Source organism: Oncorhynchus nerka, linkage group LG19 (assembly GCF_034236695.1).
Source record: "Oncorhynchus nerka isolate Pitt River linkage group LG19, Oner_Uvic_2.0, whole genome shotgun sequence".
Taxonomy (NCBI): Eukaryota; Metazoa; Chordata; class Actinopteri; order Salmoniformes; family Salmonidae; genus Oncorhynchus; species Oncorhynchus nerka.
Genome location: NC_088414.1, coordinates 27278425 through 27297766, shown reverse-complemented (window position 1 = coordinate 27297766; position 19342 = coordinate 27278425). Strand labels below are relative to the sequence as shown.

The 19342-nt window shown below is 44.0% G+C and overlaps 1 protein-coding gene across 1 annotated transcript in view; it reads left to right on the top strand.

The window, feature by feature from the left end:
- LOC115101287 (fibroblast growth factor 11-like) overlaps window positions 1-18135 on the top strand; it is an 87171-nt gene extending 69036 nt beyond the window's left edge. The window contains exons 4-5 of the mRNA XM_029620652.2: window positions 12632-12830; window positions 12979-18135. Coding sequence (XP_029476512.2) covers window positions 12632-12830; window positions 12979-13175 — 396 coding nt within the window. The 3' untranslated portion in view covers window positions 13176-18135. The remainder of the gene's footprint in view (window positions 1-12631; window positions 12831-12978) is intronic.
- The last annotated feature ends 1207 nt before the right edge of the window (window positions 18136-19342 follow it).

Sequence of the window (19342 nt, the reverse complement as noted above, 5' to 3'; positions counted from 1 at the left end):
GATGGCAATAAAAACAATACTACAGAGATAGAATATAAGTTAGTGGAAAAACAAAAATAACTTGAGGAACTTAGTCAAGAACTATCTAATGTAAAATAAAGCAAACAGGGTGGAATATGCAGAAAAATGCACAAAATCCTTCCTGAATCTTCAACACAGAAACGCTTACAAAAATAATTTGCAGAAACTCATTACTGAAGACGGTGTCATCTATGATTCTACTAATTATATTTTAAAAGAGGAAGCTAAATATTTCAAATATATGTTCTATTTTCCGTCTCATCCTCTCCCACTGAATGAAGATTACTGTAAGGAATTCTTTTGAAATAATACAAAAAATAGAAAGTTTAAGAAATGTACAGAAAGATCAGTGCGAAGGCCAAATTACAGAGGAATATATTTTTGAGGCTATTAACCTCTTGAGACTAGGGGGCAGTATTTTGATGTTTGGATGAAAAAAAAAATATTGAGTATAACAAAAAATATTGAGTATAACAATAAATATTGAGTATAACAATATAACAGTATAAATATTGAGTATAACAGAACTGATATTACAGGCGAAAACCTGAGGAAAATCCAACCAGGAAGTGCAGGTTTTCTGAAACCTCTCTGTTCCATTGCATGCCTTCCCTCCATTTAAAGGGATATCAACCAGATTCATCTCCCCATGGCTTCCACATGGTGTGAACAGTCTTTAGACATAGTTTCAGGCTTTTAGTCTGAAAAATTAGCGAGAATGATCACATCGCGTCAGTGGATAGCTGGGTGTCCTTAGATTTTCACATGCGCGAGCAGCTTGGAGCAGACCTTTTCTCTCTCTCTCCTATTGAAAAAGCTACCGTCCGGTTGAAATATTATCGATTATTTATTGTAAAAACAACCTGAGGATTGATTATAAAAAAAGTTTGACATGTTTCTACGAACTTTACTGATACTATTTGGAATCTTCGTCTGCCCGTCGTGACCTGCGAGAGCCTGTGGATGACTGAACAAAACACATGCCAACCAAATGGAGGTTTTTGGATATAAAAATAATCTTTATGGAACAAAACAAACATTTATTGTGTAACTGGGAGTCTCGTGAGTGCAAACATTCAAAGATCATCAAAGGTAAGTGATTAATTTGATTGCTTTTCTGACTTTCGTGACCAATCTACTTTGCTGCTAGCTGTTTGTAATGTTTTGTCTGCTGAGAGAGCTGTCCTAACATAAACGTTTGGTTTGCTTTCGCTGTAAAGCTTCTTTTTTTTTATCTGACACGCCAGGTGAATTAACAACAAGCTATGCTGTGTTTTGGTATATTGCACTTGTGATTTTATGAAAATTAAATATTTTTTGTAATTTCATTTGAATTTGGCGCTTTGCAATTCAGCGGATGTTGCTGAAAATTTTCCCGCTAAAGGGTGTTTTTTTTACATGGACGATACATTGGAGATAATATACAACAACTTCTAGAAATAATAGAACTGTCACGTTCTGACCTTTATTTCTGTTGTTTTGTCATTATTTAGTATGGTCAGGGCGTGAGTTGGGGTGGGCAGTCTATGTTTGTTTTTCTATAATTTTGGGATTTTTATGTTTCGGCCTAGTATGGTTCTCAATCAGAGGCAGGTGTCATTAGTTGTCTCTGATTGAGAATCATACTTAGGTAGCCTGGGTTTCACTGTTTGTTTGTGGGTGATTGTCTATGTTAGTTGCTTGTGTCAGCACAGTACTTATGATAGCTTCACGGTCGTTATTTGTTTATTGGTTTTGTACAGTTTACTTCGTGTTTTTTGTCTATTAAATGATGCATTCACACCACGCTGCACTTTGGTCCGCTTCTTACGACGGCCGTGACAAGAACGTCATGAAACATCTAAGAAGCCAGGCCTGGCATTTACGGATTTTGAAAAGGCATTTGATAAAGTAAGACTGGATTTTATTTATAAATGGCAATTTTGGTGAATCTCTTATAAAATGGGTAAAAGTAATATATAGCAACCCCATGTGTAAAATAGTAAATAACAGTTACTTCTCTGGGAGTTTAAAATTTTCAAGAGGAGTTAAACAAGGGTGTCCGCTGTCACCATATCTATTCGTTATGTTCAGTGAAATGCTAGCTATTAAAATGAGATCCAATAACAACATTAGAGGATTAGAAATCCAAGGCTTAAAAACAAAGGTGTCCATGTATGCCGATGACTCAAGTCCACAAGCTAGATCCCTGCAATGTCTCATTGAAGATCTAGATAACTTTTATGGACTCTCTGGACTAAAACCTAATTATGATTAAGTTTATAATATTACGTATTGGATCTTTAAAAAATACAAATTTTACATTACCCTGCAGTTTTACCTATAAAATGGGCTGACTTGGTATTCATATCACAAAATATATAAATAAGCTCTCCACAATGAATTTCAATAGAAAACTTGTAAAAATAGACAAGATCCTGCAACCATGGAGAGGTAAATACCTGTCTATTTATGGAAAAAAATACCCTGATTAACTCCTTAGTCATATCTCAGTTTACTCACTGCCTACTCCTGATGATTCGTTTTTCAAATCATATGAGCAAAAAATATTTATCTTTATCTGGGAAGCTAAACCAGACAAAATAAAGCGTGTCTATCTATATACTGTAATGAATATGAATTGGGTGGGTTGAGATGATTAAATAATAAAGCACTAACCTCTCTCTAAAAGCTTCACTTATTCAAATGTTTGACTTGAACTTTAAATGGTTCTCAAATAAATTACTATGAAAAGCTCATCCATAGTTTAAAAATGGCCTTTTTGCCTTTGTGCAGATTGCCATGTCTCATTTTCGATTAATTGAAAATGATACTTTTTTCAAAGTATCTCTCTTTTTAAAAAAAGAAGCAATGCAGAGGTGGCTACAATTTCTATTTCATCCCCCTGAAAAGATAGAACAAATATTACAACAAATATTATGGCTGAACTCAAATGTGCTGGTTGATAAAATACCTGTATTTATGGGAAAGATGTTTGAAAAGGGTATTTTATCATTTTTTAAATGATATTGTAAATTGGAATGGATATGCCTTTTATGGAGTTATCAAAATTGTACAGGAAGGTCTGCTCAATCCAAGAGTACAACCAATTGATTATAGCAGGTGGCAGCGGGAGGAGGTAGGGAACTGGTCTGTCTGCCCAATATAAAGGATCAAAACTGACGGAGGAATAAAAATAGCATAAATTGGAAAGTATACCAGTTTCATTTGAGGACCAGTATGTTGACAACTGTGCCATAGAGATGAGAAAATAGTTGGTAAGAGATTTTGGATGTACCGATTCCATGGTACAGGGTGTATGAGTTGATGTATAAAATGACGCAATATTCAAGACTTCGTGCTTTTCAGCTAAAATGATTATGTAGAATTCTTGCCACCAACAATATGTTGAATATTTGGGGCATAAAATCATCGAAGCTCTGCAGATTTTGTTGTGAGGATACAGAATCAATAGACAATTTATTTTGGTATTGCCCTCAGGTAGCCTGTCTCAGGTTCAGGAAGGGCTAAAAATGCATAACATTGATAGACAATTGACTCTAGCAATAGTACTGAGATCTGGAGAGACTGGGTCAGTCAATTATCTTCAAATCGCAATCTATGGATTCTATTGGATTAAATAGATTGAAATTGTGCGTTAAACATCACAGCATAGTTGAAAGATATATGTTGTTTAGAAATCCGAAGAGGGTGGCCTACAGAGATAGGTGCGATGGGCTGAGGGAATCTGAGGGTTGGGATGTGGAATTGGAGACAAGTGGGAGTGGAGTTGCTGTGCAGGAGATAGAATGATGGTCAAAGATAAAGTATAAAAAATAAAGTCAAATAAAACATAATAAAAAGTATGTTTGAATGCCACTGAGGGGCAGTGTTTTTACATGCATATACATACACTTTCATTCAAATACACACATACACGGACACACACATGTAATTAGTGCCAGACATACACTCAAATATATACAGTTGGCCTTGCTCTTATGATTTTAGTTGTCCTTGATGTCTTTGTTTTTTTTGCATTGTTGTTTTCTGTTTTCTTTTGTCTTTTTCTTTTTTCTCATGAGTTCATTTTCTTGGTTGTTGGTGCATTGCGGGGGGGGGGGGTTCTTGGGTGTGGGGAATGGAATTAATTATCTTTTTTATTATTTTCTTTTTCTTTAAAAATAATATTGGTGGGGGGTGACTGTGGGATGGGTCTCTAATGGTTGAAGGACAGCTATGAGGAACTGTGGGGGGGGGATCTTGGAGGGTTTGCGTACCCGTTTTTTTGGGGGAGCCTTGTGGGAGATCTTTCAATGTGCCCCTGAGCAGGGCATTGACCCTGGATGCTTCTGTGTGTTGCTCTGAATGGGAGTCTGTTAGATGACTGGTGTGATGTATTTGTTGAGCGGCTTCACTGCAAGTATTTTGTATGTTTTGGATATTCAATAAAAAAATAAAAAATGTAAATAAATGTGTTCTTAATGTTTTATACACTCAGTGCTTTTGTGTATTTGTGTAGTGGTTGTTGTGTGTGTTGGTTAATAGTGTTTGTGTATGATTTGTATGAGTAATTGTTATTGTGTTTGTAAATATAAATCACTGTGTTATGTGGTGTTCGTGTTTGGGCATTTGGACATTTGTTTGTGTGTGTGTGTGCGTGATAGAGAGATAGAGGGAGGGAGAAGGAAAGGCAGAGAGAGAGAGAGAGAGAGAGAGAGAGAGAGAGAGAGAGAGAGAGAGAGAGAAGGAAAGGCGGAGAGAGAGAGCGAGAGAGAGACCTTTCCTGATAAATGGCTGTGTAGTCCATTTGTCACCTATAAGGGCTGCATTGAGATGCAGGACAACACAGCCAGCCAGATAGCATCATCTCCATCACAATGGGGGAGAAAGAACAGGAGAGAGAAGAGAAGAGTAATCGGGCAAAACTGCAGGGATAGAGAAAGAAGGGATGAGGTAGAGAGAAATGGAATGGAATGGTACAGAGGGAGACATGTTGCCATCCAGGCAATTAAGTGCACTTAGCTAGAAGTAATACTGTCTGCAGGCAGGGTTCCTTCTTTCTATTCATTTATCATTAGTCCAGCACCAAGGCTCTCTGCTAAGATAGTAAGTACTAAGTAAGAGATGTCGATTTGCCTCCAGCACCAGTGACAGCCATTGTTCTAGTCTTTGTGATAGTCTTAGGTAAATTCCACAGCCCTGATACAATTGTCAGCAATGCTCTTTGTTCACAACACACACACACACACACACACACACACACACACACACACACATACACACAAACACTTAAAAACCCAATACACATGCAGAGAAGTACACCCTTTTTTATGAAACAGAAACATCACAAGTACAATATCTCTCTATCTTTCTCCCGCTCTCAATCTCCCTCCACTTTCTCTCTCCCATAAACGGAACATTGAGCAGGGGATGGCAAATGGAGGAATAAAGGGATGAGAGGTCGATGCGTGGTCACAGCTGCCACTCCCCTCCCACGTGAATCACATCAACAGATTCTCCACATGTCAACCAACCCAGAGACAGTAGATTAGCCATTAGACATCACTACACATCCCCTAGACCCCACCCACTCTGCTCAGTTGTCGCACACACATCATACCAGGCTGTTGCATCATAAACCACTAAAGAAGGGCCATGTGGTGGTTAAGCCCTTAGACCACAATATCTACTAAGCTAACACATATAATTATTTTAAGACGGTCATAAAATGTATAATTTAGCCATTTTATTTGGAATTTTAGGACCCTGTAGGTATATAAAGCATTTATATAAAAAAAAATGGGCCTTTACTGCTATAGCCCTTAGAAACGCATTGAATAACACATTTGTACATGGCAAAACAGACAGTCCAAAAGGAAGGTTTTGAAGTGCCTGTCCTATATATGAACGATATAAGAAAACTGAAGATGTTAGATCACGTTATTCGTGGAGCTTTTTACCTCCTATGCATCTTCTGCCATTTTTACAGCCCGTTACCTTCAGATGACTCCCCTGAAACTTGTGTGTGTCGTGGAACAAAACAACTGATAGTCTCATCTTTTGATGGTGGTGACTTACTCGTTTGTAGCTCTAATGGTTTGGGTTTTACAGACATTGTTGTGACGGTTTTCCTGTCCAGATCCTCTTGTGTAGACCGGGGAGCTATTCAATATTCAAAATGGCTTAACTGTGTGACATAAGGGTGCATCAAACGACTCTAGGGGTTAAAAGTGCATCCATGCCTTATTGACTTGTGTAATGTGCCATGTCACAGAACATCTGCACCTGGTTCTAAAGGCATCAACAACATGTGCAGGTGTCCCCCGCCTCTGCACACTTCGAAACACACACACTCGCGCACCCATACTCTCTCTCTCTCTCACACACACACACACACACACACACACACACACACACACACACACACACACACACACACACACACACACACACACACACACACGTTACGATCTGAAGGGGGTTGCTGCTGCAGCGTTAATGCAGTAGCATGGAAACATCTGCAGATAGGCAGATTTCACAGCATATCCTAGGCCTTTTCTTAATCGGATTTGCTCAACTCCTGTGTCCTCTCTACTCCGTCCTCTCTTTCCCATTTTTGAAAAATGTCAAAGGTAATCGGGGAGAGCCGGCGAGGAGAGAGAATGTGGACGAAAATGTGCTTGTATGAAATCAGGTAATTGAAGTTTACATTGGTGTAGCCCAAAATAAATGTGTAAAGTGATAAAAGCTCATTAATTAGTTGTGTAAAAACATTTTCTAGCGAAAACTATAAGTAGCATATTGTTTTTAAAAGTATGCATGCTTTTCTCCTCTGACAAAACAAAAGCTGGTTTTAAAAACTCTTCCGCAAAAGACATAGGTAAGATACACATGACTATCCACGATGAAAGACGGCTATCGAGGAGGACACTCTTCCGTTCACCTCCTAACGAATTGACACTCTCCTCGACCACTCGACCAATTATCGGTTTCCGGGTCACAGAGGATGGAGAAGACAGGGAAAGGTAAAAGGCCCTAGATTACCAATGGACTGCTGGGGGTGATCAACAGACACAGGCAGGACTGCCTAATGTGTCACTACAACCCCTGGCGGCAATACAGAGGACTATGCCAAGGAAACAGTACCTCCATTTTTAGCTAGGGAACGGGCATTTGAATCATTTCACTATTCGAACAGTATCATACATTTTTGATGGATATCTAAGATATTCAAAATGCATATGTTTTTTTTAGGTACTGTTTTAACGTGAGCACTGCTGTGCAAGAGAGAGAGGCTGGCGCTCTATTGCTGCAGCAGCGGAGGGGCCGGCGTGTGTGAGATGGGAGGAGCAGACAGAGGGAGAGATGCAGTAGCCAAGGCAACTTGGCTACAGCCAAGACTAGCTAACTTTGTATCATCCCATACAGTATAACAGTGCCTGTCTTGACTCTTTGATTGGCAAACATAAACAACAAGGTACACATGTGAAGGCTACCGGGCGGCTACCGGTCTTTTAATGGGGCGCATGTCATAAAAACTCCATAGAAAAGTTTTATTACATTTATCATTTTAAATGTCATCGTATATCTTTGTATGTGAAATGTCACATTGATGTTTTAACTTCATTTAGAAACAGCTTTTTCAGTGTTAAAATAGGCCTCAAATGAAAAGTGGGACAGAACTCCCACACTATGAACATGTATGAATGGACCCAACTGCATGGCTGGAGAAGAGGTACCAGTTACACCAATTGATCTGAAAGGTTGTGTAAACACTGTTAGGTGCAGTTTGCAGCTGCCTGGTGTGCTAGCCCCTGGTCTGAGTCCTTGGCCTTGATTATTGTTCCAGGAGAACAGAGCAGAGCAGCGTAGCATTAGGTGGTGTTAGGAGTTAAGCGTCCTGGAGCAGGTAGGTAGATGTAATCAGACACAAGGGCTGGCTGAGGGAGAAGGAGGTAGAGGAGGAGAGTGGGGGAGGGGAAGGTAGGGATACTGCTTTGCATGATAAAGAGGTTCTACCCATCCTCAGGATTCTCTGCACGGACGCTGGATATTACCTCTCTCGCAGAATTTCATTAGAATTCATTCTGGCTGGAGATGCAGGGGAAGGAACCCGCCTGAGTCAGTCAATAAGTCACCAGTGAAGGATGAGATTTTTATTCCATTTCATACTTTAGTCCAAGCACTCATCTTTAAATGAAAATGTCCCTCTTCTGCACTTAAAAAGGGTGACCCTCCCTGTCAGCTTCCACACACATATTTACTCAACTGGTTCTTAAGGTGGGCTCAAAGGTAGAGGCTAAATCAGTGGAGGTTTGAAGGTCACGTCATGGGGAGTCCTCTACCATCCTGCAAAGATAGATAGTGGGTTACCTTGAGGCTGAGTCATGGATTAAAGGTATGGTAATTACAGAAACTAGGCTGTGTGAGTTAGATATACTGTAGCAGCCATGGTAGCTGAGTTGGGGGTTATCAGGATGATTAGTTCAGGGGTTTAGCAGTCGGTTATGATCAGGGTAATTCCTCTCTGCTGACATCTTGCCAGGAATCCTCAGGAGACGCCTGGCTACAAAATGCTGTTAGATAGATGTTATGATGAGGAAGTGGGTTATCATAAGGATCATTCCACAGAATTCATCAAGGATTATCAACATGGTAATGTTCAGAAGTCGCCTTGTGTGTTTTTCTGATGGTATCATTTCCGAGAACGAAGGTTGTTACCATGAGGGTCATTTCAGAATTGAAGGTAATCTAGGTCTTAGTGATGGGTTATAATGCCTGGTGATGATCAGAGGTTTAGTTTTGGGTTATGGGGACACATAGGTCAGTGGTGGGGTCCTGGGTTATGGTGATTGGAGACTCATTGAAAATGACCCTGCAGGTCCAGGGGAGCAGGCCTCTCTCCAGCCTGATTAATAATGAATGAAGCAGATCATCTATTGATCTCCTCTGGTGTGTGTGAGTGCAGCTGAAGATATCAGACTTGTCAGAAGATCTATAAATAACTCTGTGATGTAGAGGTGGAATGTACCCATAGGTAAGCAGGGCCGGGATGGTATCGGGGTACGATAGAGAACAGGGGTGGGGCTGGGGTGGTCTGGAGGTACGATAGAGAGAAGGGGTGGTGCTGGGGTGGTCTGGAGGTACGATAGAGAGCAGGGGTGGGGCTGGGGTGGTCTGGAAGTACGATAGAGAGCAGGGGTGGTGCTGGGGTGGTCTGGAGGTACGATAGATAGCAGGGGTGAGGCTGGGGTGGTCTGGAGGTATGATAGAGAGCAGGGGTGGTGCTGGGGTGGTCTGGAGGTACGATAGAGAGCAGGGGTGGGGCTGGGGTGGTCTGGAGGTACGATAGAGAATAGGGGTGGGGCTGGGGTGGTCTGGAGGTACGATAGAGAGCAGGGGTGGAGCTGGGGTGGTCTGGAGGTATGATAGAGAGCAGGAGTGGGGCTGGGGTGGTCTGGAGGTACGATAGAGAGCAGGGGTGGAGCTGGGGTGGTCTGGAGGTATGATAGAGAGCAGGGGTGGTGCTGGGATGGTCTGGAGGTACGATAGAGAGCAGGGGTGGGGCTGGGGTGGTCTGGAGGTACGATAGAGAGCAGGGGTGGGGCTGGGGTGGTCTGGAGGTACAATAGAGAGCAGGGGTGGTGCTGGGGTGGTCTGGAGGTACGATAGAGAGCAGGGGTGGTGCTGGGGTGGTCTGGAGGTATGATAGAGAGCAGGGGTGGGGCTGGGGTGGTCTGGAGGTACGATAGAGAGCAGGGGTGGGGCTGGGGTGATCTGGAGGTACTATAGAGAGCAGGGTGGGGCTGGGGTGGTCTGGAGGTACGATAGAGAGCAGGGGTGGTGCTGGGGTGGTCTGGACGTACTATATAGAGCAGGGGTGGGGCTGGGGTGGTCTGGAGGTATGATAGAGAGCAGTGGTGGGGCTGGGGTGGTCTGGAGGTACGATAGAGAGCAGGGGTGGTGCTGGGGTGGTCTGGAGGTACGATAGAGAGCAGGGGTGGGGCTGGGGTGGTCTGGAGGTACGATAGAGAGCAGGGGTGGTGCTGGGGTGGTCTGGAGGTACGATAGAGAGAAGGGGTGGTGCTGGGGTGGTCTGGAGGTACGATAGAGAGCAGGGGTGGGGCTGGGGTGATCTGGAGGTATGATAGAGAGCAGGGGTGGGGCTGGGGTGATCTGGAGGTACGATAGAGAGCAGGGGTGGTGCTGGGGTGGTCTGGAGGTACGATAGAGAGCAGGGGTGGGGCTGGGGTGGTCTGGAGGTACTATAGAGAGCAGGGGTGGGGCTGGGGTGGTCTGGAGGTACGATAGAGAGCAGGGGTGGTGCTGGGGTGGTCTGGAGGTACTATATAGAGCAGGGGTGGGGCTGGGGTGGTCTGGAGGTACGATAGAGAGCAGGGGTGGGGCTGGGGTGGTCTGGAGGTACGATAGAGAGCAGGGGTGGTGCTGGGGTGGTCTGGAGGTACGATAGAGAGCAGGGGTGGGGCTGGGCTGGTCTGGAGGTACAATAGAGAGAAGGGGTGGGGCTGGGGTGGTCTGGAGGTGCGATAGTGAACAGGGGTGGGGCTGGGGTGGTCTGGAGGTACGATAGAGAACAGGGGTGGGGCTGGGGTGGTCTGGAGGTACGATAGAGAACAGGGGTGGGGCTGGGGTGGTCTGGAGGTGCGATAGAGAACAGGGGTGGGGCTGGGGTGGTCTGGAGGTGCGATAGAGAACAGGGGTGGGGCTGGGGTGGTCTGGAGGTACGATAGAGAACAGGGGTGGGGCTGGGGTGGTCTGGAGGTGCGATAGAGAACAGGGGTGGGGCTGGGGTGGTCTGGAGGTGCGATAGAGAACAGGGGTGGGGCTGGGGTGGTCTGGAGGTACGATAGAGAACAGGAGTGGGGCTGGGGTGGTCTGGAGGTACGATAGAGAACAGGAGTGGGGCTGGGGTGGTCTGGAGGTACGATAGAGAACAGGAGTGGGGCTGGGGTGGTATCGGGATACGACAGAAAAGGTGGTACCGGGGTACGATAGAGAATAGGGGTGGGGCTGAGGTGGTACCGGGGAACGATAGAGAATAGGGTGGGGCTGAGGTGGTACCGGGGTACGATAGAGAAGAGTGGTGGGGCTGAGGTGGTACCGGGGGTACGATAGAGAATAGGGGTGGGGCTGAGGTGGTACCGGGGTACAATAGAGAAGAGGGGTGGGTCTGGGGTGGTACCGGGGTACGATAGAGAATAGGGGTGGGGCTGAGGTGGTACCGGGGTACAATAGAGAATAGGGGTGGGTCTGGGGTGGTACCGGGGGTACGATAGAGAATAGGGGTGTGGCTGGGGTGATACCGGGGGTACGATAGAGAATAAGGGTGGGGCTGAGTTGGTACCGGGGTTACGATAGAGAATAGGGGTGGGGCTGGTGTGGTACCAGGGGTACGACAGAGAATAGGGGTGAGGGCAGACGGGCAAGGTTATGGTACCACTCGTAGATACAGCACGTGATTGGCTTTCCCAGACATGCATGCCACAGCACCTTGAAGGTGAGAGGTGATGATCTGTGAATGTGTGACCATGGAGCTCCTTCATCCCTGACGAGTCCTCCATCTCCACCAATCTCCCTAAGTCTCAGAGAAAGTATCCAGTCAGCTGTTTCTGCCCTGCTGCTCTCACTAAATCAATCGTGCAGATTGGGTTTGCTCTCTGACATGGGAAGGACCCTGACGGTGACTAAGAGAGATGTATACCTGTCGCTAGTGGTTACAATCACCAGGAAACATTCTGCAGGGTTTAATGGTCCTTATGTTAGTGCTAGAGGTAGGAGGGTTAAGCACTGGTGTGGGTACTGGGGATATGTGCTAACAGCCAATAACTGGGTTCTAACTGTTTGAAAGATTTAACTTTGGAAGCCGTGGGTGCTGCTGTGTGTTCACTGTCACCTAGTAGGACAGTGTGAATGCTCTGGATTGAATCTTTTAATTTGAAGGTTGAAAGGGACTTCCATTTGAACCATTTGTTCTGCCTCTGAACTTGCATGTACTTCCAAAGTAAGTTAATATGTGTATATTTGTTCATTTGCATACTATGTGTTTGTATTTGTAGGTGGATTTCCCAGTGGTTTGTCTCTTCCTCTGTACCTTAGTTTGTGTTAAGTTTGTACCACTGATGCTATAATGTAATGCCTCACTACGAGTGAAATCACTCCACACCCTTCTCCCCAAAGACCAGGATGTTCTCGCTTTCAAAGAAACATGAATACACATAGAATCCTAGCTTTCCCTTCGATTCCCTTTAGACACAACTTTCATAATTCATCTGTTTTCCACTGAGCTTGTGCGTGCTTGCGTACAGTATTGCGTACAATACATTTGTATGAATGTATGTTTGTGTTTCAGTGTTGACTGAATGTGTATAGCAGTTCCTCCCATGACGTTTGTTTTAGTTTGCTTGATTGTTTGTTAATGTGACAGTCTCTCTCTCTCTCTCTCTCTCTCTCTCTCTCTCTCTCTCTCTGTGTCTCTCTCTCTGTGTCTCTCTCTCTCTCTCTCTCTGTCTCTCTCTCTCTCTCTCTCTCTGTGTCTCTCTCTCTCTCTCTCTGTGTCTCTGTCTCTCTCTCTCTCTCTCTCTCTCTGTGTCTCTGTCTCCCTCTTTAGGAACACTTCACCCCCGAGTGTAAGTTCAAGGAGAGTGTGTTTGAGAACTACTACGTGACGTACTCCTCCATGCTCTACAGACAGAGCCAGTCGGGCCGCTCCTGGTATATCGGTATCAACCGCGACGGACAAGTCATGAAGGGCAACCGGGTGAAGAAGACCAAAGGTGCTGCACACTTCCTGCCTAGAGTTATAGAAGGTTGGTCACGTGCCCTCCTGTCCATGCTGTGCTGATTTTTTTTACTAAACAGGGATATATCAGAAACATGTAAAGTTATTACAGATGCTTATAGATGCTTATGTTCACCATTGGGACACTTCAACTGTTTCCCTTATCTGCCCCACAGTTGCCATGTATAAGGAGCCATCGCTACACGAGCTAGTCAACGAACAGAAAGAGAAAGAGAAAGAGAAAGAGAAAGAGAAAGAGAAAGAAGGCCCTGCCCAGAATACAGTAAAGACGTCAGAAGAACGTCATGAAAGAACTTTCTCCATCAAGAACTGCAGGAAAGAAAAAAAAGCCCCCAAGGCTGATGCCTCGTAGCACAGGGGACCGATGGTGGGGGAGGGGCAGCAGTGACACTGAGAACTAAATAGGGACTTAATCGCCCATCATGCACTTGGGCTGGCTGGAGGAATGGTCCCCTTTCCCCAGAAGTGCACTGGGCTGCACCATGATGAAGTGTCAGGGGTCAACAGCCCATCAGGTCTGGGTCTAGGAGGAATTCCTCTCACCTGCCACCAGAGAGGAAGATAGACTAGGGCCCAAGTCAGCACCACCACCTTTCCTCCCTGTCAATCACCTTTACCCCTTCTCCTCTAGCACACTCACTACCAAAGGCACAGCCTGTATAATCTCTCTGTCATTCATCTACTGCCTTCCCATCACCTGTCCTAGTTTCTAGAAATCACCTCCACTCGCGCACACGCTTTAATTTCTAATTGTTGTATTTTGATGTGTGAATGTGTGATTGTGTCTGTGTGTATGAGAGAGAGAGAGAGAGAGAGAGAGAGAGAGAGAGAGAGAGAGAGAGAGAGAGAGAGGTGTGTAACAATAATCACTTCATGTCATCATAATTACTACTCTCGAGTCCACTCTTCTAATGAATGGCAATCACCGTGGTGAAAGTGTGACTATGCCTGGCCTCCACCATCTGCCCACCTGCAAATCACACACCTCACAGCTGGAGGCGGGACATCAAAATTATGTTTTATTGGACAACATCGGGGGATCTATTTCTATTTGGTAGCAGGGCTGTCTGTTGAACTGCAGTCAGCAAATCAATTTCAAAAAAGCCAAATCATCTGTTGAAAGAGACAAGTCAAGCAAGCCCTTTTGGGATCAGAGTTATATCTACAGGCTACAAGATGACCTTTTCTATCTCCCTCTTTCAAAGTTCCTTTCTCTAACGATCAATCACAATGAGGAAGGTAATAATGGAGGGAACTGAAGAAGTTTATGATAATAAATCATGAGGATGATGATGATAATAATAATTACAATGGTTACGGTGATTATGGTGATAATGATGATTCAACTACTGTATAACTTTGCAATAATCTCACAGACAGAAATTTCAGGGTATTCCATTATCTGAAGTGAATAGCCATTTTCCCTTCTGGAGCCATGAAAGCACCATGTCCAAAATACTATGAGAGCCCCGACTTGTACATGACTGCCATGTCTGGCCCACATCACAGTAGCCTGACAGAGATGATTTCAGTTTGTGCTCAGCAGGCTGACTCTGAGCATGTGAGAGAGTGATGGAGCTAAATACCCTCTGGGCCCAAAATGAGGCTATGTTATTATGATGTAACTCTTTGAAGGTTCTTTCTAGGGGGTTTTATGGAATAAAGCCATCATTGCTTGAATTATTCACCTACATTTATGTAAAATGTTGTAACTAGTCTCTGCAATATTTGTACAGTTTTGAGTCTCTTTAAGAGCTGGGCTGTGTTAAAAGAGAAAGTCAGCTTTTTTGCAAGTGTGTGAGATAGTTACTGAGTGAGTGGTTATGAATGTGCCTGCTTAACAATCTCCCTATTTGCCAGCCTCCCTAACTCAGCTTGTGGTGCTCTTTTTTGTTGACCATAATGCACCAAAATACAGTATTTCAGAGACCTCTTAAGGATTGGACTTAAAGGAATGCTACTGTGTTAAATTGATTAGATTCTCTGTCACCTGAAAGGTAATGCCAGTGATTGTTGAGTGTATCCTTTGCTTGGCAACTGTTGTCGACATAAAGCCGAGTTTAAAGCTGACATCAAAGCCTGAGGAGGCTCTGAGCTGGAGCACCTACTTACTATTCTACAGACGTCCCACTCCTTATCCACTCACCAGCCTTATCAAATCACCACAGAGGAATCCACTCGCAAATATGGATTTCTTTGTGTGCGTGGCTGTTTGTGATTGTGTTCTTCCCCCAGTGTAGCGATGTTTGTGGGAATATGTGAGTTTATTTTGGGAGTGCATTGTGTGTGTATGCCTGTGTGTGCATGTGTGGGTTTGTGTGCGTGCGCGTGCGTGTTAAGTGGGAGGTGACTTCTGCAATGTCCTTCACCCTGGACATAGGGCACTGGGAGGGCTCTCTTTGTGATGTCCTTCTCTGGGGAGGTGACATTTGTGGGGCAAATGGCCACCTTTCAAACACAGCACTGTCACGGTATTGTTATTGGCCTGAGAGTGCTGCAGGAATCAATGGGCAATAAAATCTAAAACAAAATGTGGACAACAGCACAGCACAACATATACAGGAACAGCCCAGTGTACAGAAGGTTGCTTTTCTAGGCATGGGGATATGTACAGTAAAATACATAGCAGCGTAGCATGTTCCTGCCATGGCGACTATGCTGTTAGAGTGAGCTAGCATGCCATTGTATATCACAGAGCAGCACTGCACTGACCTCCTTTAATATCCAGCCAATGTGGAGACTTATACCACGGTCTCTTGGAGAATTCTGCTTAGAAAAAGCCAGTCGCAGTGGACTGCCTGTAAATATGTTGACCAGCATTACAGAAGAATACACACAGAGAGGGAGAATAGATACAAATGTTTCAGAATGTACAGACTGTGAGATGGATGTTTTCTGAATGTCATAAAGGACGAGAGTATGTCTGAGATGGTCTAGAGCAGTGGATCCCAAACCTTTAAAAAAAAATGTTTTACTAGGCAAGTCAGTTAAAACTAATTCTTATTTTCGATGACGGCCTATGAACAGTGGGTTAACTGCCTATTCAGGGGCAGAACGAGAGATTTGTACCTTGTCAACTCGGGAATTTGAACTTGCAACCTTCTGGTTACTAGTCCAACGCTCTAACCACTAGGCTGCCCTGCTGCCCCGTATAGTCCTGTATCCCTTCAAACATTCAACCTCCAGCTGTGTAACCCCTCTAGCACCAGGGTCAGCTGTAACCCCTCTAGCACCAGGGTCAGCTGTACCCCCTCTAGCACCAGGGTCAGCGCACTCTCAAATGTTGTTTTTTGCCATCACTGTAAGCCTGAAACACACAAACTATACGATACATTTATTTAACATAAGAATGAGTGTGAGTTTTTGTCACAAACCCGCTCGTGGGAAGTGACAAAGAGCACTTTAGGACCAGGGCACAAATAATAATATAATAATCAATAATTTTGCTCTTTATTTAACCATCTTACATAAAACCTTATGTGTTCATCTAAAATTGTGAATAACTCACCACAGGTTAATGAGAAAGGACGCACATAACTCTACAATGTTGGCTTGTATTGGAGAGAGATTCCGTCTTAAATCATTTTCCACACTATGCCTGTATTTAGTTTAGTTTTCATGCTAGTGAGGGCTGAGAATCCACTCTCACATAGGTACCTGTTTGCAAAGGGCATCAGTGTCTTAACAGCGCGATGTGCCACAGCAGGATACTCTGAGCGCAGCCAAATCCAGAAATCTGGCAGTGGCTTCTGATTCAATTCCATTTTCGCTTGTTGCAATTTCGGTGAGGCTCTCTTGTTCAGATATCGGTAAGTGGACTGGAAGCAGGGCATGAAAAGGATAACGAATCTAGTTGTTTGTGTCGTCCGTTTCAGGAAAGTACCTGTGTAATTGCTCACCCAACTCACTCAGGTGCTTTGCTATATCACATTTGACATTGTTCGTAAGCTTGAGTTCAATTGCACACAACAAATCATACAATGATGGAAAGACGTGTCTTGTCCTTGTTAATGCAGACAGAGAAGAGCTCCAACTTCTTAATCATAGTCTCAATTTTGTCCTGCACAATGAATATAGTTGTGGAGAGTCCCTGTAATCCTAGATTCAGATCATTCCGGCGAGAAAAAACATCACCCAGACAGGATAGTTGTGTGAGAAACTCGTCATCATGCACGAGGTCAGACAAGTGAAAATTACGGTCATCATAGAAAACTTTAAGCTTTTAAAAAAACGTGGCAATCCTTTGTGCCTTTTAATAACCAGTGTACTTCTGTATGCTGTAAAAGCATTACATGGTCGCTTCCTAGATCATTGCATGGTGCAGAAAATACACAAGAGTTCAGGGACCTTAACAAAGTTAACCATTTTCACTGTAGTGTTCAAAACGTCTTTCAAGCTGTCAGGCATTCCCGTGGCAGCAGCAGCCTCTCGCTGGATGCTGCAGTATACTCAAGTGGAGTCGGGAGCAACTGCTTGCACGCCCGTTAACACTCCACTATGTCTTCCTGTCATGGCTTTTGCGCCATCAGTACAGATACCAACACATCTTGATCACCAATGTCCATTTGATGTCACAAAGCTGTCCAGTACTTACAAAATATCCTTTCCTGTTGTCCTGGTTTCCAGTGGTTTGCAGAAGAGGATGTTTAATTGACCCCACATAAATGTAACGGATATATACAAGGAGCTGTGCCAGGCCCGCCACGTCTGTTGACTCATCCAGCTGTAACGCATATAATTCACTGGCTTGTATGCGAAGCAGTAATTGTTTCAAAACATCTCCTGCCATGTCACTGATGTGAGGCAAAGGAAGTTCAATAGTTCTGAGATAGAATGTGAGACAAAGGAAGTTCAATAGTTCAGAGATAGAATGTGAGACAAAGGAAGTTCAATATTTCAGAGATAGAATGTGAGACAAAGGAAGTTCAATAGTTTTTGAGATAGAATGTGAGACAGAGAAAGTTCAAAGTTCTGAGATAGAATGTGAGACAGAGAAAGTTCAAAGTTCTGAGATAGAATGTGAAACAAACAAAGTTCAATAGTTCTGAGATAGAATGTGAGACAAACAAAGTTCAATAGTTCTGAGATAGAATGTGAGACAAACAAAGTTCAATAGTTCTGAGATAGAATGTGAGACAAACAAAGTTCACTATTTCTGATATAGAATGTGAGACGGAGAAAGTTCACTAGTTCTGATATAGAATGTGAGACGGAGAAAGTTCAATAGTTCTGAAATTGGATGTGAAGCAGAGAAAGTTAAATAGTTCTGAAATATAATGTGAGGCAGGGCTCTTAGATTCTGATATTGAGAGTATGCCAGAGAGATCTTTACCTGGTTGAGGCAAAAATAAAAACACCGGTAGCGTTCGCCAGCTTAACACCTCTGAACAGACTGCCAGCTGTGATTTGCAAACAGAGTGCAAACATGTAGAATCGCTGACTGCCGCCCACCATCAAGTGGTCCCTAAAACCAACCCGGCGAATGAAAGGCAGATCAATATTTGGTGAGGTGTATGCCTAAGACAGAGCAGGTCCCATGAAGTGAGGGGTAGTGACATTGAGAATGTGGTTCACACATGCCCTCTCATATGTGCTTGGAAGTCACGCTTCATTTCCTGCTCAATCTCCCCAACTAGTGTTCTATGTGTCTACTGCCCAGTACCCTTCCCTGTAGCACACTATGTGTGTGTGTGTGTTTGTACATGTAGGTGTGTGTAAGAGTGACTGAGTGAGTGTAATGACCTACCTGTATGTGTGTATGTGTGTGCGAGAGAGAAAAAGGAGAGAAAGAGAGAGGAAAAGATAGAAAAAGAGGGCATGAGAGTGACGATCAATAGACTCAATAAAAGCCAAGCTGGAGAGCAATAGTTTAGCGTTGAGAGCAATAATTTCCCTTAGGTGCAGAGGGGGGGGGCAAACCAAGTTTGTTGATAATGAACTCAGAGCAGTGTTGTCCGATTCCAACCTGTAAACTGGACAAAGTGGCCTCTTTCACAACAGCTGTGGGGGAGATATTCTTCCATCTTATGGCACACTTTAGAGACCAACAGCCCAATAGACCTGGACCATTACCACTGGCCAGTGTGATCTGGCCATGCATTGAGCTGCCTGGTTTTTCTGTACTTTTACCATCCTTTTCTGAGACAGTGGGGCCTACGGTTGCAAAGTTCCGGGCACTTTCGTCCAAGTTTCTGGTTGGGAAAACCAGGGAATTTATTCAAAGTTCACTGCTATAGAACTCCACTAGAGTGCACTCTATTTGTTTGAAGGATCTCGGTCTTAGGTTCTAATCAAATCTGGGGTCAAACGGGGAACACCACTCTCATACTACAAAGAAAAAAAGAGTGGCTAAACGTTATAATAATAATAATGAACGCTTATAGGGTTCTTCTGAAGGACTTGACAGTAACCATTGTGATTAAACAGGGATGTTTAAGGTATATCTGTAGGGCTGTCAGTCTACTGTACACAAATTGGATTTCGAACAAACTTACCCTTTGAATGGTGCTCTCCTGGCTC